We start from the raw sequence: 23,455 nt of genomic DNA on the forward strand, positions 1-23,455 counted from the left end.
CTGAAATTGGATCAGTCTGCCCGAGGACTTGTCCGAAGATGATACTGATTTCCAGGGATTAAAGTACACAGGATAACTAAAATTGGATTAGTCTGTCCGAGGACTTGTCCGAAGATGATACTGATTTCCAGGGATTGAAGCACACAGGATAACTGAAATTGGATCAGTCTGTCCGAAGACTTGTCCGTAGATGATACTGATTTCCAGGGATTGAAGCACACAGGATAACTGAAATTGGATCAGTCTGCCCGAGAACTTGTCCGAAGATGATACTGATTCGGACATTTTCAGTGGCTGACTGATCACCCCCTTTGACAGTGCTCTTTCAAATCACAATTTCAGCCGCTTTCGAACCACGCTCTAAAATACAACCATACACTGAAAAACTTTAGTGTGTGATACTAAATTAAAACGAGTAACTTTTACTCGCGGATTGGGTTATATGCTTTGTGAAATTGATGTACACTACTTACACAAAATTCAAATTTAAATGTTAGTAATTAACGATATCTGCATCTTGTAGTTTTGTCTTTATTAACAATTAGGCTAACATACTATTGGTTTGTAAGTAATCGCCCAAATGAGTTAAAAATGGGCAGAATTTGAACCTTAGTACATCTGTGGCATTTCAGAAAGGCTCAGTTGACGTTTGGTGACCCCAGCACGACTTCTCCTTTTCCTATTTGTCAGTTTGACAAGGTTATACCAGTTACATTTAAGAGAAATAACACTGTTGGAAATAAGCGTAGGGTCAGAGTTATCCAGTCACACACTATGCATTTTCAACGATGTGTATCACATTTAAAATAAATCATAAAAAATACAAAATATGGTCTAGATATGAATTAACATAAAATCACATGTTGTCAAGAGTCTCGACATATTTCTAAGCCTGACCAAAACTACGACTCATACATAATTCACCAATCACATATAGTTATGTTGCTTCTTTCTGAATAGAACGTTTCCCTACACATTACGCTCCGCCCACCTAGGGTTGTACAGTTGGTAGCGTCATGTATATAAGGCCATCTATTTATCCATTACCTTGTTGCTAAGTAGGTAAAAAATTCGCTGTAATAATTGGTTGATTTTGTTTATACGAACAAGACTTTGTTGAGACACGAGACACAAGTATCTGGTATTGTGAGAGAATAGACTGCTTAGCTTTGGAGACTGACATTTCACGGGATTTATAGTCATTAAAGTCATTCACTGAATTTATAGTCATTCAAGTGATTTAAAGTCAATTCAATGGATTTGTAGTCATTCAATGGCTGTATAGTCATTCAAAGGATTTATATTCAATTCAAGGGCTGTATAGTCATTCAAGGGATTTATACCCATTCTGTAAGTATAAATGTACTATGTACGATTCTAAATCTACCTGTGTTTGATATAGCACCTACTGTGGTTACAATTGTATTAACTCCTATTGAGGCTTTACATGAAATGCTACTGAAAATAACTCTTGCTGAGTCATTTCATGAAATGCTATTGGAAATAACTTTTATTGAATCAGCACATGAAATGTTATTGGAAATAACTCCTATTGAGTCATTTAATGAAATGCTATTGAGCTAACTCTTATTGAGTCATTACACGAAATGCTGTTGGAAATAACTCTTATTGAGTCATTATATGAAATGCTATTGGAAATAACTCATACTGAGTCATTACATGAAATGCTATTGGAAATAACTCTTATTGAATCAGCACATGACAAACCTATGGCCTAGTGGTTAAAACAGTGCCGGATTACCAAACAGGCGAGTAGGCACCGGCCTAGGGGCCCCGCGACAACGGATCAAAATAATATTGATAAAACGTATTAGGAGATAATATGCGGGGGGGGGGGGGGGGCAAGATTGCCTACGGGCCTCCACAGGGTTTAATCTGGCACTGGATTAGAACATCCGCCTCGGATGGGGGAGGTCGCGGGTTGAAAACTCCGACCGAGTCATATCAAAGACTTATAAAAATGGTACTTGCAGCTGCCTGTTTTGGCGCTCTGCATCAAGTGGTCGGACTGGGTGGGACATAATGCTACATCTCTGCGGCATAATGCCCCAGTGCTAGATATCACTATAAACTGTCACACAAACATAGTAACGATATGACTGAAATTCTGTTTAAAGCTACGTTTAAAAATCAAATCACACACACACGCGCGCGCGCGCGTGTATTGAGTGAATACGTTAAATGGCATTGGAAATAACTCCTAATGAGTCAGTAAACGAAATGCTATTATTGATTGGAAATAAACATTGTGGAGCCTAAACGTTAAATGCTGTTGGAAATTACGAATTCCCCATTAACAGTATTTACACCCACCACCATCCCATACACAATATCTACACGCAACTCTAAATTTTTGTCCACAGTGGTTACATCTACCACTAACCTTTTTATCTATATTATTTACACTCATCACCAATTCGTCATGTAAGGCATTTACATCCACCACTAACCTTCCTATCCACATTATTTACAAACAGCACCAGCTCGTCATCTACATTATTTACAAACAGCACCAGCTCGTCATCTACATTATTTACACCCATATCCAACTCCTCATATATGTTATTTACACCCATCACCAACTCGTCATGTATGCATTTACACCCACCACTAACCTCCCTATCTACAGTATTTACACCCACCACGAACTCCTCGTGTACAGTATTTACGCCCATCACCAACTCCTCGTATACGTTATTTACACCCATCACCAACTCGTCATGTAATTATTTACACCTATCACCTACTCGTCATGTATGATATTTACACCCACCACTAACCTCCCTATCTACAGTATTTACACCCACCACTAACCTCCCTAGCAACAATATTTACACCCACCACGAACTCCTCATGTACAGTATTTACACCCACCAATAACTCGCCATCTACAGTTTTACATCCACCGCTAACCTCTTCTATCCACAGTATTTGCACCAATTTCCAGCCTGCCCATCGACACCATTTATAGCCACTAACCTTCTTCTCATTAGCTGTTACGTTGATTTAATTATACAGGTGATTAACATGACCTTCTTCTTCGTCTTGTACACCCTCCCCCTCTCAGAGAAATTACTAAAGGGTGATGCCTACACGTAACACGTCTGTGTAAAGGTCAGTTTCAGTCTTCATTTTGTATTTCAAGAGTTGTTGCTGTGTTGGATTGATTATATAGGACAGTATTACTATTATTACAATAATTATATAGGAAAGTAATATAATTATTACACTAATTATATAGGACAGTATTACTATTATTACACTAATTATGTAGGAAAGTAATATAATTATTACACTAATTATATAGGACAGTATTACTATTATTACACTAATTATATAGGATAGTATTACTATTATTACACTAATTATATAAAAGTAATATAATTATTATACTAATTATATAAGACAGTAATATAATTATTACAATAATTATATACAGGAGTAATACAGATATTACAGTTTCGTATTTTGCATAGGGGTTAGAACTTTAAAAAAAAGGATTTCCCTGGCTTTCCTCACTGATTATACTTTATATTTAAAAAATACCTAGCATATGTTAGATACAGTTCAAAGAACCTTTAATAGAGTATACAGCTTGGCATTACTCCAGATGTGCACCTTTCAAAAAAGTGCTAGTTTAACTTGGTCGTTTTCACTTGAAATTCAGAGTTATATTACTTGCAAAGAGAGCCGATAACTTTTTCTTTAAATTTCATATATTTGGTAATTCATTCATTGCTCTTTCAGAAGTTGGAATTGTCTAGTCTGGCAAAATTAACTTTCCCTATTTTAATAGCTGCCAAGGATAGTGTACTTTAGACTAATTCAGGCTGACTTTTTTAGCACAAGGTAGCAGTCATTCTAGTTATCAGTGTCCTTAGGTCGTGTACAATTTCCAAAAATACAATATCCAAACAAATGTCAGCCACATTACATAAAGGTAGAATAAAGGTATACCAACATTATCTCCAGTGAGCATGTTTTAAATGCAAACAACTACACCTTACATACATCACTCACTCAACAGTTCATAATCACTGGTGAGCGCCCCCTAAGCAACGAGGACCAAATTAAAGATTTCATTCTTGTCTTACAGCCCAGTCCTGATGTCTTGACGTCAGCATTGTGTTAGGTTGACAACTCGCTTCATCTGAAGTCAATAACGTTGTACTACAGGCTCTTACAGTGACAACATGGCCACGGGAGGGAAGAAAGAAATTGGCTCCAATCTGCTTAACATCGGGACTCTGACACTAAAATCCGGTAAGTGATGATAATAATTATCTCGTCAATATCACCTCGTTATATGAAGCGCCATTTTACCCATTCCTTTCATTTATGGCATTGTACTTGTATTGTGTTACACAGTTATTTTATTAATCGAATTTATAATGTCTGGTTTTTCTTTACATGCGGACATTATGTACATGGTGAATGGTGCTTCATATAACGAGGGCTGACGTAGTTGGATAACTTCAGTATTTTACCTTTATCTTTATTTGTACATACGATGTACAAGCTATTATTTTGACATGGGTAGAAGCAAGAGAACTATTAATTATCCCACCTCCACCCCACCTCAACGTCAACCTGGGTTTGAATCTGTAACTTCAGGCGGGTCAACGCATAATCGCGAGTCGCACAGTCCCAGTTTCATAGATGCCTCTACCACAAGCCAGTGCAATCTCAATTCTGCAAAATCATCTTTTTTTTAAGTGTCCAGATTTTATTTGCAAAAATATACTGAAATGCAAAATTTATATTTAAAACGTGATGTGTCTTTTTTTGAAATATTTTGTTTGGAGCGTTTGGTTTGAACACAGACGAAGACAACTGCATATTTTGGAAGACACATTACCATCGTGGAATTTTGTTGACTTCCGGTGTTTAAGTACCACGAGTCCACGACTATTTAAGACTAAAAGTAAAAGGACTAAGTCAATTCTTTTTCTTCGCCCATTTTTCATTCTATTAATTTGTATGTACGATGTGACTTATGAAGGAGTGTATTGTTATTAATAGCCGTTCATGTCAATGAAACTGTGAATTTTCGTCAACAAGGGACTTGCATGAAAATGTAGATATTTTCACGAACAAGTATATTCTTCACGAAAAGTCACCTTTTCTGAACAGGTTGTCTTTTCTCATGAAGAGTTTTGCAGCCAATATTGTCAAAATCTTAATAAAATATGATCATTTTTCGCGTAAATATTGCGCATCTTTGCCTAACACTTAAAATATGAACAGTGTGTGTGTGTGTGTGTGATTTATCGGTCAGTTTAACCATCATAGGTCCAGATACATCGTCACTTGACACTGAAAAACAGTTAGCTGTGCTCATTAGTTGTTGCAAGTTCAACGCCTCAGGAGTCTCTTAAGTCGCTTGCCTCTAAATTGGGCCATAAACAAAAAGAAAGGAGGGGTGGGATGGGGGACTATTGATCATAACATGTCTCTATAGGTCGATCATTCTATGCGCGCGCGCGCGAGAGAGAGAGAGAGAGAGAATTAACTGGGGTACAACTGGCATACTGGTTGACTAACAAACAACGTGTGCGTGATAATGAGAGACGAAGAGACTTTCAGACATTTTAATTTTATATAATGCGCCGTTTATCGTTTTATTTTTATGGAGGGGAACTTTCCGTTTGATCTTTCCAGACCATTTGGAGAAACCCTCCTGCCGTAATATTATAAATTGTTTGTGTGTGCTATAGTTTTGAAAATAGCTTTGCATTTTATTCGGAAAATTTGGAAAAATTTGTCTTCCTTTTTTGTAATTTAATTTTTCTAAATATTGCTTTTATTTTAAATTTTGGTTAATTTTGTTTCGTGTAAAAAAAAAATTAGATAAAATTTTTTGAACTTTTATTGTTGATTTTTTTTATTTTTATTTTTTAACTCGAATAACTCTTCTCTCCTTGTCATTCGTCATCTTGCATAAATGAAGTAGTCGTCTGCCATTCGGGATTCTTCTTTCTCTCTTAGTTTGTTCCTTTTTTTCCTTTCTTCTACTTCTATCTTTATCTTTATTTGTCAATGGTGATTGTGCTGTTGTAGGGGTTTTCAATTTTATTTATTTTGCCTTCTCTTGTTTTCGTTCTTGGTTTTTTGTCCCTTGCTTCTCTTTTTTTTTTTTTTTTTGCTCTTTGTGTACTATTGGTTGTGGTTTGGGGAATTTTTCTTCCTTCCTGTTCTTGCATTTCTTGCTTCTTTCCCTGTTGTTGTTGTTGGTGTCTCACATCTTTTTTGTGGATCAGCGTTTTTTTTTTCTTCTCCCGTCATAATTGATCGTACTGTTGTGGAACTTTTCGAATTTATTAATTTTGCTGCCTGCTCCTGCATTTCTTGATGCTGTTGAGGTTGATTTGGTCTTGTTTGTTGTTGTTGTTGTTGTTGTTGTTCTTGTCTCACTTCTTTTGGTTGTTGGTTAGTTCTTTGATTAACTTCTGTTTGCTGGTTTTTCTGACTTTGTTGTTGTTGTTGTTGCTGCTGCTCTTGCTGTTGTCGCTTCATGATTTGGGGGTCTCCAGTCTCTGCTTGTATTGCCTGATTTATTGGACATTTGAAGGGTGTATGTCCTGTGTTTCCACACATGTTACATTTTCTGTCGTAGATACACCTCTGTACCATGATTTAGCTAAAAATCCAAATATAAAGAATGCTCTCTTCATGTCCTTCAATTTATTTTTCTCGATTTCTAGTATTTGCATCCCATTATAAATTGTTGTTAGGGGGACAGCATTCAATTGTAAATTGTTGTCATGGGGATAGCATCCCATTGTAAATTGTCGTTAAGGGGATAGTTGCCAATCTGGATGAAATCACATGGATGTTGAATTTTTTTCTTCAAATTGTACTGCTACATCCTCCAGTGGGATTTCTAGTGGAGTGTCTGACACTTATAGTTCTCCAGTTTGTTTCTTGACTTTCCTTAATATGAGTGAGGGTTTTTTTATTACTATAATTTTATCTTTCACTATGCTCATCTCTCCATACGGTATAATTGGTTGTTTCCCTCTGGGTCTGATTATATATCTTTGGGGTTAATTGAGTACAAGATTTTTTAAGTAATCTGGGTTCTGTACTTTCAATGCAACCATCACCGCTGCTGTTCCCGGTATTCTATCTCTTGTTTTCCATCTTTGTAAGCGCATTCAATAAAACTTCCCTCACTAGTTTCAATTCTCTTGATTTGGAAATTTTGTTCTAGGTTCTTCAGATCTCTCCTAGCTGCCGCCATTTTCTTCCGGTGCTGAGTTCCCTTTGTAAGATTTCTTTGTAGTTTTGTATTTTCAATGCTTTGTTTTAAAGTATTGTTTACCGTTATATATACTCCAATGTTGAGTTGTTAGTCTTTTCCCTGGCTACACGTATTCCATGTATGAAATCACATTCTGGTGGGAGATTCCTCGCTGCTATTCCATTGCATTACATTCATCAATTGCTTTGTACTTATTTTTTTTTTTTTTGAAGGGGGTCACCAGACAGATGCCCACCCACCCCAATTGAAAAAATATAAAAAGTATTTTATGTTTGAGTGTTTCCCCCTCAGATTTGTTCTATTGATAAATAATTTTGTATCGAAAATTTTAATTTGAGTTTTTGATGGGGTATTTATTTTTCCCTAGTGTTATCTAAAGGGTTGTTCGTCCGAGCCTGGTTTTATTCAACTTGCTGGAAGTCCCTTCCCTTGTAATTTGTGTGACCTTTGCTAGAGGTCTCCTAAGTCTCAGTGCAAGTTTTTTTTTCTTTTCTTTCCCAGTTGTCTTATTTCAATTCTTTGGATTTAAAATCCATTACAATACATTTTATGTTATTTTCCGTTAATTTATTTTCAATTTAGAATTGTGGCGATCGGAACGGTGTGATATATTAGGTTATGAAAAAAAATTATATTTTTTTTATTCGAGTGGTAATATGTGTCGTTCCTCTCAATATGTGCTAAAGAAGGAAACATGTAGGCTGTGCTCGATTCAAGGTCCACACTTCTTTATTCCTTGTATTTCTCCCGAATCTAGTTTCCTCCTTTGATCATTTAAACTATTTCTTTAGAAAATTCGAAAAATTGTTTAATCACTACAAGACTGTAGGTTGGTCAACCATACAGTGCGGGAGCTGTATGGTTGGAGAAAGAGAGAAGAGTCAGTGGGGTTGTACTGTTGTATTTGTGTTTGGTCTGTTTATGTTCTATATGGGGTGTTTTCCAAGACTATTTCATAGGCCTGTCCACTTTGCATAGCGCCCTGTGACATAGCCCCATGATGTCATCGCCTTAACCTTTTTCCCATATAGATTCCCTGTGGATTTCATGTAGTTTCGTATTTCAGGTGATAATATTTTGGAATTTTCCAATGTGTAGCGTCATATGATTCTTTAGAAAGTTTAAATAGTATTTAAAAGTTACAATAAGCCAGGATTCCTATATAAACTTTGTTATAATTTAATAAATTTTTAAAACTATCTATTTAGGTTTAATTTTGGGAAAAAAAAAATAAAATTAATAAACAAAATTTAAAGTTTCAGAAACTGTAAATCTGTTAAACTTCATACCTAATTTTTGAAAGTTTCAAATTTTTCCCGATTATTACAAATTTTACAATTTAAATTTTATGTAATTTATATTGGATTGGGGTTCTGTTTAATTTATATTAAATTTAGGATTTAGAACCAGTTGAAATTTTAAAATTTGGAATTGGATCCTAAGGTTTGGTGGGACTCATGTCTGGGTCGGGGGATGAGTTGGAGACTCTGGTCTGCGCACTGACAGTATCACACCCCTAGTGGGTAGCCATCCAAAGCTCTCCCTCCCATCCCCCTCCCCATTTCACTCCTCCTCTCCTCAAGATTCCAATTTTTTGACAAGTTATTTCATAATTATCTCCCTATCACTATTATTGCCCACAGGCCCTCATTGCTCCAACAATGTAATCTGTATACAGACGAAATAACAACCACATGCATAGTCACATGAAAATTGCATGGTATGTATACAGACCAAATAACAATCACATGCATAGTCACATGAAAATTGCATGGTATGTATACAGACGAAATAACAATCACATGCATAGTCACATGAAAATTGCATGGTATGCATACAGACGAAATAACAATCATATGTATACTCACTTGAAAATTGCATGGTAGGTATACCGACGAAATAGCAATCACATGTATACTCACATGAAGATTGCATGGTAGGTATACAGACGAAATAACAGTCGCATGCATTCTCACATGAAAATTGCATGGTATGTATACAGACGAAATAACAATCACATGTATAGTCACATGAAAATTGCATGGTATGAACACAGACGAAATAACAATCACATGTATACTCACATGAAAATTGCATGATAAGAGTTTCAGGTTCATACGCCATGGCTTCATTTCTTTTTATTGCAGAAATTCGGAACCTGTTTTCTTTGTCAGTTAACCCGTAGCTTGACATTCATGTGCTGAAATCTAATTGAAATAACTCAACGTACGTTAAACACGTGTTCTGTATCTACAGTGCGCGTCACACGTCACACTAATTCTATTATTTTCGGACTGCGCTGATGTAAAACCTTTCATTATAAGTGCAGTAACCACAATAATTAATCAAGACAAGAATTGATTTCATCTTCAGCCGATCTTTCTCTCTTTTCCTTTTGAAGTTCTTTTTACCAGAAATCTTTCTGAAATAAGCATTGTAAATACCCGATAGTAAGACTGAGCTCGTATCTGCATGAATCCCCTATATTGAAATACCCTGTACCTTGCTCAAACGACGAGGATGATTTCCTAAACCTATCACATTCATTTTTCACATGAAAATTGACATACTTTCCATGACTCTTCTTACTTTTGTTTTATATTGAATAGGCAAGTGGGCAATTTGCCACTAAGGAGACCACTTGGTCTCTGATCTCGAACCAGTCTTACAACACATCTATATTAAGGTCAGAGAGGTTACATGCGTGCATTCTGATAGTTTCCAAAATGACGTTATAAGGAATCTGTGATGACGTCATACTCAGTATAAAATAAATATATTATCAGAAACGTGCATTCTGTCAGTTCCTGTATCAGGAATCATACAGCTAAATGACATATAAAATGACGAACATGACAGAAGGACGATGACAACAATATTTTTGGCAAAAAATATAGAAGACATCACGTACATTGTTGAATTAAACCAGTCCTTTAAATTTTGATAATGACGGTATCGATATGACAAATCCAAATCAAACACACACACACACAAGATGAAAAATGTACAGGATTGAACTTACATATAAAAGACGATGAAACTATATTTTTAACTAAAATATACAGCTAACCACTTCGCATCGCATCGCCTTATGTTTGAGACGTTCTTTTAGTCATCTCTCTCTCTCTCTCTCTCTCTCTCTCTCTCTCTCTCTCTCTATATATATATATATATATATATATATATATATATATATATATATATATATATATAGTTTCTAGCCGAATAAATGATAACCTCATAGCAATAGATAAGGAATAAATCTTTCGTATTTTTTTTTTAATTTCACTATAGTAGTTTGTAGCAATTTGTGAACGAAAATTTTGATTGCACGAGGACATAATGCGTGTATGAATGTAGATATAGGCGATAAAATGCGATTAAATCGAGTTCTTTTTGTCTCAAATAGAGCAGTTTCTATTCATGTGTAGATGTTCTGAGTTTTAACCATTGCGGCAGTGACCACAAGAAATTGACTCATTATTTAGCAAGATTAAGAAAATATTACGTGAGGGAGACAAATTTAATTTGGAAGGAATGTTAGTATGTTTGTATCAATGTGTAGAATTAAAATTCCATACCATTATGACAATTAAAAATTTTCAAGCTTTCTTCTTCACTAATTTAGTTCCTAGTTCTTTAACAAACACATATCTATCTTTCGTTTGTTGCCTCAGGTGGGGAGAGATCAGAAGTGCTCACCTTTATCAATCTCTGTCATCAAAAGTCTTTTCGTATGGGTTCGAGTTTCATCCAATGCCACTTTGTGGGTACGCAAGAAAGCTTGCCTGTAGCTTCCCTTGAGCCGAAATATTTTACTGCGCCGTCATGTATTACTTATTGTGTGCTAAAGCAACATTTCCTTTGCATTTTTCTTTCTTTGAACGTCCTGAAAATGTTTAAATCATCCAAAAAGTCTACATTTAAAAAAGGATATAATTTTAATTTTTCAATTTTTTGGTTGAAATAATTTACAAATGATTTTAAAAAGTTAAGTTTTTTTGACAGTGAAATATTTATTCTGAATCATATTTATGAGCAGGTATAAGGTTACCAAATTTAATGTATCTGTGTTGAGGTAGAAGCCTACCAAACTTAATGTATCTGTGTACAGGCATAAGATTACCAAATTTAATATATATGTTCAGGTACAGGCCTACCAACTTGAGTGTATCTGTGTTCAGTGACACTCCTCTGTTCAGTGACACTCCTCCCCGTTATCTCACTGTTGCAGGCAAGCCCAGATTGGCCTTACAAATGTATAGACAGATCGATGAACATGACGGGTATGATCAATCAAGATATATTCAATACGAATGTATGGACAGATCGACGAACAGGACGGGTATGATCACTCAAGATATATTCAATACGAATGTATGGACAGATCTACGTACAGGACGGGTATGATCAATCAAGATATATTCAGTACGAATGTATTGACAGATCGACGTACGGGACGGGTATCATCAATCAAGATATATTCAATACGAATGTATGGACAGATCGACGTACAGGACGAATAGGATCAATCAAGATATATTCAGTACGAATGTATGGACAGATCGACGTACAGGACGAACAGGATCAATCAAGATATATTCAATACAAATGTATGGACAGATCGACGTACAGGACGGATATGATCAATCAAGATATATTCAGTACCAATGTATGGACAGATCGACGTACAGGACGGGTATCATCAATCAAGATATATTCAGTACGAATGTATGGACAGATCGACGTACAGGACGGATATGATCAATCAAGATATATTTAGTACGAATGTATGGACAAATCTACGTACAGGACGGGTATGATCAATCTATATATATTCAATACTAATGTATGGACAAATCAACGTACAGGACGGGTATCCTCAATCAAGATATATTCAGTACGAATGTATGGACAGATCGACGCACAGGACGGGTATGCTCAATCAAGATATATTCAATACGAATGTATGGACAGATCGACGTACAGGACGGGTATGCTCAATCAAGATATATTCAATATGAATGTGTGGACAGATCGACGTACAGGACGAACAGGATCAATCTAGATACATAAGTGAGATATTATAAAATGCTGTTGTATTAAATGAAAGCACATATATTATCCTGACATTATTTTCCTATTTGATTTATTACAGAATTTGAAAAGATACCGATAAAGTATACCAAGTATCAGTGTGTGTGTGTGTGTGTGTGTGTGTGTGTGAAGAGAGGACTGTCAGAGTGTTGTCCACGGGCAGTGTGTGTGTGTGTGTGTGTGTGTGTGTGTGTGCTGGTGTGTGTGTGTGTGTTTGTGTGTGTGTGTGTGTGTTTGAAGTGAGGACTGTCAGAGTGTTGTCCACGGACAGTGTGTGTGTGTGTGTGTGTGTTTCAAGTGAGGACTGACCGATTGTTGTCCACGGACATTGTGTGTGCGTCCGTGTGTGTGTGTGTTTCGAATGAGGACTGTCAGAGTGTTGTCCACGGACGTTTTGTGCTTGTGCGTGCGTGTTGTGTTGTGTGTGTGTGTGTCTGTGCATATGTATGTATGTACGTATACATATGTGCGTGTGTGTGAGAGAGAGAGAGAAAGAGAGAGAGAGAGAGATTAGCCATTAATCATTATGTGGACCCTGTGACTCTTATTAAGTTCTAAACAATTAATACAGCCTGGGTTATTTATCATATTTCAAGGAATAATTTTCTTCTTCAAAAACAGCTCCTGCAAAAATTACTGACAATCTCAGGTAGCAATTTTACCTAAACAGGGGTTGGCACATGACTATTTGATGTAATAATTCAGACCAGGAAGGGCATCGCAATTTTCTAAAATTTTGCACTCGAATCTCCCACCCCCATTTATGGAGCAGCCTTTAGAAGTGTTTGCTGTAATCTACATATCCCTGTAAAAATACCAAATTAATAAGAGACACGACGAGTCGATGCTTTTCTTTTGAGAAAGGCTCCAATCTAATTTGTATGGTGTCACTGCATTTTACCAAAAGAATATGATATGTTAGTGCGGTAGTTAGCCATAAAACCCAGCAACTGTTATATTTTTACCTTTTCCCTTCACTTATGGTATCGTACTTATATTGTGATATATAATTATTCTATTAATCGAATTTATAATGCCTGGTTTAGATTTATATACGCGTATTATGCACATGGTAAATGGTGCATTATATAACGAGGGATGACGTAGTTTGATACCTTCATTATTTTACCGTTAGCTTTATTTGTACATATTATGAACATGATATTATTTTGCAACTGGTAGAAGCAAGAGAAATAATAATCGCTCAACCCCACCCCACCTCAAGGTCAACCAGGGTTTGCATCTGTCATTTCAGGAGGGTCAACGCATAATCTTGAGTCGCAGTCCAATTTTCATAACCACGTTGTCATCAAGAAAATGCACTCTCACTTCGACAAAAATCATATTCTTTTAGGGTCCATATTTAATTTCACAAAAAAATCCTGAAATGCAAAATTTGCATTTCGCACATAATGTGTCTTTCTTGAAACTTAACATGTAGGAAATTTTGGTTCAAAATCAGACTATTCTCTTTATTTTATATGCCCTTGGTAAATAACTGTTATTAATGGCCGTTTATGTCAATGAAGAAGTGATTTTTCATGAAAAAAATTGCACCAAAATGCATATCACAAAAGTATTTTGTTTTCACAAAAAGTCACTTTTTCGTCAAAACGTTGTATTCATGAAGATTTACCTAGAAAATACTATGGAAATATTGATAAAATGGGATCATTCTTTTCACGTGAAGATCCTGGTCGCACATTTAAAATAGTAATAGATTTTTCATGGAAATTTGTTTTCATGAAGGTAGCTGACTTTGTCCTTGAATATTCTGAATTTTATGACAATGAAAATTTGTACTATTTGTTTTCAAAAGCTAAATATTGATAAATTTTCATACACGTGCGTAGGTACTTACTTGGTGAAAAACTGTTAATTTTATTAGGATAAACTGAACCATTTTTTGTTTGTGAAAAATACACTTTGTCGTCAAAAGATTTCATCTTGGGAGGAAATGTTAATATCAGTGTAGATTATATAAAGAAGCTGTTGTGATTTGGATTTTTAACGTAGCTTTAACAATTTTTCAGTCATATCGCTACGATGTCTGCAATGTGGCGGTTTATAGTGATGTCTAGCACTGGGGCATCATGCCGCAGACATGTAGCATGATGTCCCACCCAGTCACATTATCCTGACACCGGGCCGACCAGTCCTAACACTAACCTCTTAATGCTGAGCGCCAAGCGAGGCAGCTCTTAGTACCATTTTTGTAAGTCTTTGGTATGACTCGGCCGGGGATCGAACCCACGACCTCCCGCATCCATGGCGGACGCTCTAACCACTAGGCCACCGGAGCGATGAAGCTGAGAAGTAACAATGTTTTGCGAAGAATGTACCAAACGCAATTTATTACAGTAAGTGATTTCAAACTCAAAATTTACCATATACGCTCATAATTTATCGTTTTGGATTTACTTTGTTGGCATAGCGATCCATGACACAAGTTATGTCGAAATCAGTTCTCTCTTTTTTTTTTTCTTTCAATGGATTTTTGTTGTTGTTGTTGTTTATATTGTTGTTTCTTGTCCCCCCCCCCCCAACATCTACTTGTGTTGTACGTGTTTAACAAGTGCACTCCTACTAAAATCTTTTGACCGCTAAAAATAAACCCAATTTAGGAAGATGCTGGATTTCAGTCAGTTTTATCCGTGCGCTGTGTGTGTGTATGTGTGTGATTACACTGGTCAACAGTGAAATCATTACTGACTTGAAAAGGCCCTAATCTGTAGTATTTTGGTGTGCCGAACACGAATATAACCGTGAAAAATTTGTATTGGCTCTCGTTTTGAAGATATTCATATACCTCATTTTCTATGTTTCACTGTGTAAATTTCTCCAGTAGGACTGCAGCAACATCCAGAATAATGATGTAACATTGCATAATACCATCATGCTCACATCATCCACAGTTGATTGCATCATTTTCTGATGCAATGCAATACTAATGCCATGCGGCTGCTGAAGTAAGTTGACGTCAGCAGTGTACTATACATGTGTAGGCCTATTATACTAATGCCAGGCGGCTGCTGAAGCTGACGTAAGCAGTGTACTATATAAAGCCCAATCAGATAGGTTCAGCATTTAAAATATTTTAGACGTTGTGCGAGACAGTTCAAGCTACTGTTACATAAAACTTATTATTTTATCCATTTACGTACAATAAAGAACAGTAATGCCTCGAAAGTGTGTTAATACCGCGGACAATTTTTGCTATATTTGTGGGGAAGTGACATTTGCCAACCAGAAGAAAAGTATCAATTCTCAAGTGAAGAAGGCATATCATCTTTACTTCGGATGCAAGATTGGTGACCAAGACAAGCCTTGGGCTCCGCATATATGCTGTGCTACATGTACAACACAGCTTTCACAGTGGTTGAATTGCAAAAGGTCATCAATGCCGTTTGCAGTCCCAATGGTGTGGAGAGAGCCAAGCAACCACCTAAATGACTGTTACTTCTGCTTGGTTCCTCCTCTTTCCGGCGGAATAACGAAGCGAAAGAAGTCGAGAATAGTCTACCCAAACATTCCGTCTGCATTGAGACCAGTTCCACATGGTGAGGGACTTCCTATTCCAGAACCTCCAGCAGAATATTCTCTTGATTCATCTGACGAAGACAAAGGTGAGTCGACCTGTTCTTCTCCTGGTCCATCAGCATGCAGTGATCCAGATTTTCACTGTGGTGCATCATCAACCCCACACAGAATAACACAGGAAGAACTAAATGACCTGATTCGTGATTTGGACTTATCAAAGAACAAGGCAGAATTGCTAGGATCAAGACTCCAACAATGGAATCTTCTAGAAGAAGATGTCACAATTATTGCATATCGAAAGCGCCACCAGCAATTGGAGCCTTTCTTCAGAAAGGAAAGTAATCTGATATTCTGTTCCGATATTGAGGGCCTCATGAATGCTTTAAAAATCACTCATGACCCACAAGAATGGAGACTATTTGTGGACTCTTCGAAACTGAGTCTCAAGGCTGTGCTTTTGCACAATGGAAACATTCTTCCATCTATTCCAGTAGCGTATGCTGTCCACATGAAAGAGACATACGATAACTTAAGGCAGCTACTGAATTCCATTGAGTATAACAAGTACAGCTGGCACCTCTGTGGTGATTTGAAGGTAGTTGCCCTTTTAATGGGACTGCAGCAAGGATATACAAAATACATGTGTTTCTTATGCGAGTGGGATAGCCGAGCAAGGGAAATGCACTACATGAGGAAGGAATGGACTCACAGGCAGAATGTAGCCATTGGAGAGAAGAATATCCAACACCCAGCTCTGGTTGAGGCTCAGAAAATCTTGCTACCACCCCTTCACATCAAACTAGGTTTGATGAAGAACTTCGTGAAAGCCATTGACCGGACTTTGCCAGCATTCCGATACCTGCATGAAAAATTCCCTCGACTCAGCGAAGCAAAGATTAAAGAGGGAGTTTTTGTGGGTCCTCAGATTCGAGAGCTTTTCAAAGATGACCGGTTCAACAACTTGCTGGAAGGTGACGCGAAACAAGCATGGAATGCTTTTCGCCTAGTTTCTACAAACTTCCTTGGAAATGTTAGGGCAGAAAACTATAAGGAACTAGTAGAAGACATGTTGATGAAGTATAAGAAACTTGGCTGCAATATGTCTCTAAAGATTCACTTCCTTCATTCCCATTTGGATTTCTTTCCTAGCAACTGTGGTATTGTTAGTGATGAACACGGCGAACGTTTTCATCAAGATATCGCAACAATGGAACAAAGATACCAGGGAAAATGGTCCACTACAATGCTGGCTGACTACTGCTGGACACTCCTCAGAGATGCTCCCGAACAGCTGTACAAGAGACAGGCGAAGAAATCTAAGATGTAGTCAATGACTTGATTTTTTATAGGTAGGCTATTACAGTTGACCTTTTACTATTGGAATGCATTTCGTTATGTAAACATTAATTTCTTGCAGATTACAAAAAAACTAGAGCCAATTTTGCAATTTGACTGTCATATTCGTGTTCAGCACATAAAAATTGATAAGAATTGACTAATTTTATTTCAGTAACATGACTTTTGTAAAAATTTGTTGTCCAGTGTTATTGATCGGTCAGTTTTCCCATCATAAGTCCAGATACATCGTCACGTGCCACTGGCAAACAATCAGTTGTGCTCCGGGTTTAGTTATTTCAATACCTTATTTCTTATTAGCAATTTGGACACCACAGGATTCGTGTGTGTGGTTTGCACCGAAATTAGGCCCAGAACAGAAACATGGGAGGAGGATCTGTCAGTTAATGATAAGATTGGTTGTATTGTCTACCTCTCTGTTGCTTTGGTTCAGCCTCTTAGTTTAACAACGATGCATACATTGATCGGGGGGGGGGGGGCAGGCATTAGCTGGGGTAAAACCGGCGTACAGACTGATAGACAAAAGAGAAGTTAGCGATACCAAGAGACGGACAGACCTACAGACATTTTAATGTACACAGTGATCTGCATTAGTACTTTATCACGTTAAAGAAGCAAAATACATTACTGTACACCCATTTGGTCTCGGTAGGTTATTACAACGTTGTATCTTTGTTATCGTTGAACACAGTAGTAAAATCCCGTACGTTATGTCGACAGAGGTTCTTGTAGGTTACTTGGTATAAGTTCAAATTCAAGGTTGTAATTCAGATCAGCATTTTCTCTCTCTCTTTCTCTCTCTCTCTCTCTCTCCACATCTTTTCACGTATGATTTAGCTTTATGGTGTAAGTGTAGGAGGGCCAGCAGAATCGATTTCAGCGTGATTAGTTAACATTTTCAATTAAATTAGAAATCAGGGAATATTGCGAATGATTTGTAAAAAAATTAAATCTAATCTTAAAACGAGGAATACCACCCCAAAATATTTTAGTAATTTTTTTTTTAAATAATAACGTCTTTTTTCAGATTATTTATGTGACAAACTTGCATACACTTGCGTAGGTTATTCGTGAAAAAATGTAAATTTTATTAGGATGAATTGAACCATTTTTTTTAAATACACTTTTTCGTCAAAAGATTGCATCTTAGAGGAAATGTTAAAACATCAATGTAATGAAGTCGGGAAGTAACACTATTTTGCTATGAATGTGCAAAACATTATCCTTGTAAGTGATTTCAAACTCAAAATTTACCGTACACGCTCAGAATTTATCGGTTTGAATTTATTTTGTTGGCAAAGCGATCCATGGAAAACTATACCAAATTCAGTTCTCTTTTTTTTTTTCCTTTCAGTTTAGTTTTCCTTTATTGCTGCTGTTGTTGTTGTTTCAAAAATCTGCTTGGGTTGTACGTATATAACAGGTACACTCCTACTGAAATATTTTAACCCTCCCCCCCCCAAAAAAAAAAAACCGAATTAGAATTTATCCCTGCAGTATCTACATGATTTGCATACGTTTATCACCTAAAGTAAACGAGGCTTGCTCATTTTACCGTCGCTACCATGATAAGACATTTTTGTCCAGTGTGTGTTTATGTGCGTGTAGAGAGAGAGAGAGAGAGAGAGAGAGAGAGAGTCAGCTGTAACGTCATAGTTCCAGATACATCAACATCTGTCACAGGCAAACGGCTGCAGATAGAAAATCAGCTGTGGTCCGTATTCACGACTTTAGTTATTTAAATCCCTTTTTTATCATTGAAAATTGTGACGCCACAGGATTCGCCCGTGTCGCTTGCCCCTAAATTGGGCTCTGCACAATGGGAGGGGGTTGGGGAGCTACTGATGATACGATTGGCTTTATTCTCAATGTCTCTGTTGGTCGATTAGTCTCTTAGCTTAACCACCATATATCTACCGCGAGAGAGAGAGAGAGAGAGGGTCGAATTAGCGGGTGGGTGGGTAAAAATGCCGTAAGGCTGATCAAACAAGCAGGGAGCGATACCGTAGACGGAGAGGACTTCGGAAATTTTGACATAAAATGATTTGCAATAGAACCATATGAGGTTTAAGAGGCACAATTAAAAAATTCATCAACTAAATTACAGTATTCATCATTTTACATGTGTCGCACAGCCAAGGAATTTACGGTACAGCCATCTGGTCTCAGTAGGTTATTGAAAACATTGTATCTTTGTTACCGTTTATCACAGTAGAAAAATTCCACACATACGGTTATAAGGACCGAAGTTCTTGTAGGTTACTTGGTGTATGTTTAGATTCAAGGACGTAATCCAGGTCAGTATGTTTTCTCTCACTCCACGTATTTTCATGTATGATTTAGCGTTATGGCTTGGGAGGCTGGATGGGCAGCAGAATTGATTTCAGTGAAAGTGATTAACATTTGAATTAAAAAATGCGCATCTTTTCACATCCTGTGGTGATTAGAAGACAATAAAGGTTCGATAATAATTATGAAATATATCCTCATTTCGTCTTTAATTCGAAGCTGACGATGTTTTTCCATACTGTAAACAAACCTGATGTGCATTAAATAAGAACTTTAGAATACACATACTCATTTTCCTGTAATGTTTAATGTCTTCGCTTTACAAATATATTTTTTATACTGCTGTAGTAGGCTGAGTTTGTTTGATACAAGAAATCATGCAATTTCCTCACGCTTTAAATTCATTTTATATTATGTCGCTACCCTAAGGTTGTATTTATTCCTGTGTCATCTAAACCTCAGTACATCAGCTCCACGTATTTGCATACAGACAAGTTGATGTAATCCCGCTCATGATATATGAAAATCAATCTTGTAGAAATATTAATCACCAGACTCAAACGCGCTGTGTGACGTCATACTTAGTGTGATGTCGTTATCAGATTGTATAATTTTGTCTGGTTGAATTTGATCACCAGCGTTCTGCCAGTGTCAACGTCATAACGCAAGGGAGGTAAGACACAGAGAGCAGCAGACGACATAGTGGAGAGGGAAGAAATTCACAGAATCTACCAACTGGGATTTTCACTGAAATATTTAGGGTAATAGTATATTTAGGGTGCGTTGAAATGTTGGATATGACAGGGATGTATTAGATGAATAATCAAGTACTGTATCTTTTATCTTTACAGTAAGGTATATTTCATTTTTGTATATATTATTCTTGTTTAGTTTTTATGGTCAGCGCTAATATTTCTAAACCAATCTTTTTCAAAAATTAAATAAATTTACGTTTTCTTATTTTTTAATGCAATAAATTGTGCTGAATAAAAATTTCATCTTCCTCTAAAGTATGGTAATAACAGTTTTGTAAAGTACTCAATTATAATTTGATTTGATTGATAATAAAGCCTTTTTCTATTTAAGAAACTACCATTCTTTTATATTTTTGAGGCTAGTGGGTGGGCAAATTTTTTTAACTCTCAAATATTTTTTTTATTTTTTTGCCCAGTTTGATAGAAGATAAAACAACCCAAAGCAATCCTGACCTGAAATCCAAATGGGGTGGGGAGTATACGGATAAACCCCGGGGTCAGTTTCAGTCATATATAAATGTATTTCGCACGTAGGGAATGTTTATATCGATATAGAACTTGACTCATTTTGAAATTTCTTTAAAAATCACCCCTGCTCTCAAACCACACCCCAATATTACGGTAATAGCTTTAATTTTGTTAGCAATCTACACTTATCCCTAGGAATATCAATGACCCAAGGTTTATTTGTATAGTTGTTTTAGTGTACTAGTTAGAAATGATAGGGGGACAACAACCGTTTCCACATAGAACCAGTTATCACACGATACTGACTCGTGACTCTGTACAGTATTTTTTAAATGAATACATTACATATATCCAAATAAATGTACGGTAGATCTGACATTTTAAAGTTACTAAAATACTGTACAGAAGTAGGATAGTGTGGTTACTGGTTCCATGTGACGTCTGGTCCAAGATCCATCTTGAAATAATAATAATAATAATAATAAATGAATAATGATAATAATAATAATAATAAATGAATAATGATAATAATAATAATAATAATAATAAATGAATAATGATACAGGTAGCACAATCTACACCTATCTATTGGAATATTGATGACCGAAGTTTTAGTTTTGTTTATCAGTTGAAAATGACAGGAAAAACAACAGTTTCCACATGGAACTAGTTATCACACTATAATGAGTCATGACTCTGTACAGTATTGTTTTAATTATTACTACTATGAACGTAAACATAATGTACAAAAATACTGTACAGAACTTTTTTTAGTGTGCTCACTGGTTCCATGTGATGTCTGCTGTTTAATCCCGCTTAATATAATAATAATAATACAATCACGCAACTACGAGTATCATACAGTATTGATTTTTTATTTTCCTGGTAAATTCGTTTACTTATATGTGACATTTTTATGTCTAATCTAGATCTCTCTGATAATAATAATAACAACAACAAAAACAACACGACGATGGTTGTGGTGGTGGTGATTAATCGTGACAGTAGACTATTATTGAAAGTCATAAATTCAATCTATGTTTATGTCTATAAGTTATATTTTATTTTAATATAATTATTCATGTCATTATTGATGTTTATATCATTTTTATTTACAGACGAACTTCACCCTAGCGGTGTCGTTGTGGTCAGAGACAAGCTGGTCATCACAGACTTGAAGTCTAATAAAGTCCGTGTGTACAGACGCCATGACGGCATGTTGCTGTCTTCATCTGACAGACTGGAGTCAGCTCTTTGGGGCGTGTGTCGTGTAAATGACACTGACTTGTGTGTGGTTATGACTAACGGTATAACACTCATGTCGGTACATGATTCCGGTCTCATTTCTAGGGGTAAAACATTTCATTTACGTCCATCATTTGAATTCTGTCATGGTGTAGCTGGATTCATGGACAAAGTTGTTGTCTGTGGTAGAAAAGACGACACGACATATTGGACCGTTGTGTCTTTACAAGATGGACGACATGACAATTTACACAAAGTCTGTAGAGGGGTGTTTAGTTGGTTGACGACAAAAGGAAACATGGTGTATATTTCGTGTCTTGCTTCTAACTACTCCCCTGACGACATTGGTGTGTATGGATTTAATTTACAGAATCCAAGTCAACCGTCATACAGATACAAACATGAGGGACGGTCAGGGCCATTTGGAATAACTGTAGATGATGATGGACATTTATTTGTGTGTAATTCACACTCCATTCATCATCTGACAGAGACATGTCAGTTAGTGGCCATTCATACGTTGAAGGGGATACCACGTTGTCCCTCGGCCATTTTCTGGGACAGTGGGATTCTGTACGCGACAGCTGAGGATACTAATGACATCTACATGTACCAAACACCTCATCAAGGCAAGTAACATATTTTATTTTTACTTCATTCACATAAACAAATCATTTATAACTTTATTGTCAACACTAACATTTTAAAATATTTAAATAAAATTAAATTTAACTTAAATCTGAAATAACATCGTTATGATTGAAGTATGCATAAAACAGTCATGTGTGTAGGCCTGTTTAATTAAGTAAATTACAAACACAATTTCCTTTATTGTTATAGAATTTAATACTAAGCTACTTTTTAATAGGTATGTTAATTATTTATTTATTATAATTGTATTATCTTGGTTATGATTTAAAAAAAAAATGTAAAAACGAACATCAATGGCCTTTCGCCCACCAAGTCACACTTCTTAATCGTAGTAAAAAATATTTGCCGCCAGGTGTCGCTTGCATTGAGAGTTTTAGCACGCGACGTAAAAACCGGTTTGGACTGGTTGACAGAAATGGGCTTAGCGTTGCCTAAAATAGGCGGAATACAGTGTACATGAATGCTGGTGTGGAAGCGTTTATCTCTTGAGGAACTTTGATAATGATTATGCAAGGAATATTTATTGACAAGAAAATAAAATGAATATTCGCCATTTAAAGGTATGTGGGAATTTTATTATAAAAAATGCATGTATCCATTAGGAACAAGAAAGGTTACACGAATCTGTTGTACTGCATGGGGACCACTTACCGCCAAAGTCATATTTCTCGTACTCACGTGCCTTTTTCATACGTTCCAGTATGAAGATAATTTTGAAAGGCCATTTACCTTCATTCCAGTGAAGAAAAATAATTTCCAGCTTTAAAGG

The 23,455-nt window shown here is 36.3% G+C and overlaps 1 protein-coding gene across 1 annotated transcript; it reads left to right on the forward strand.

The window, feature by feature from the left end:
- Positions 1 to 1,098: 1,098 nt before the first annotated feature.
- On the forward strand, positions 1,099 to 22,710 carry LOC149774671 (uncharacterized). The gene is made up of 3 exons (XM_089944854.1): positions 1,099 to 1,350; positions 4,118 to 4,284; positions 21,909 to 22,710. Exons 2-3 carry the CDS (start codon positions 4,215 to 4,217, stop codon positions 22,670 to 22,672), a joined length of 834 nt encoding a protein of 277 aa, XP_089800980.1. The 5' UTR covers positions 1,099 to 1,350; positions 4,118 to 4,214; the 3' UTR covers positions 22,673 to 22,710.
- The last annotated feature ends 745 nt before the right edge of the window (positions 22,711 to 23,455 follow it).

Source organism: Sinohyriopsis cumingii, unplaced genomic scaffold (assembly GCF_028554795.1).
Source record: "Sinohyriopsis cumingii isolate HCF-2022 unplaced genomic scaffold, ASM2855479v2 utg000160l, whole genome shotgun sequence".
In the NCBI taxonomy this organism is placed as follows: Eukaryota; Metazoa; Mollusca; class Bivalvia; order Unionida; family Unionidae; genus Sinohyriopsis; species Sinohyriopsis cumingii.

Bases quoted from the DNA above. Each gene is read 5' to 3' on its own strand.
- LOC149774671 (XM_089944854.1), top strand. From the start codon at position 4,215: ATGGCCACGGGAGGGAAGAAAGAAATTGGCTCCAATCTGCTTAACATC. The intron at 4,285-21,908 runs GTAAGTGATGAT...TTTTATTTACAG, and splicing joins GACTCTGACACTAAAATCCG to ACGAACTTCACCCTAGCGGT.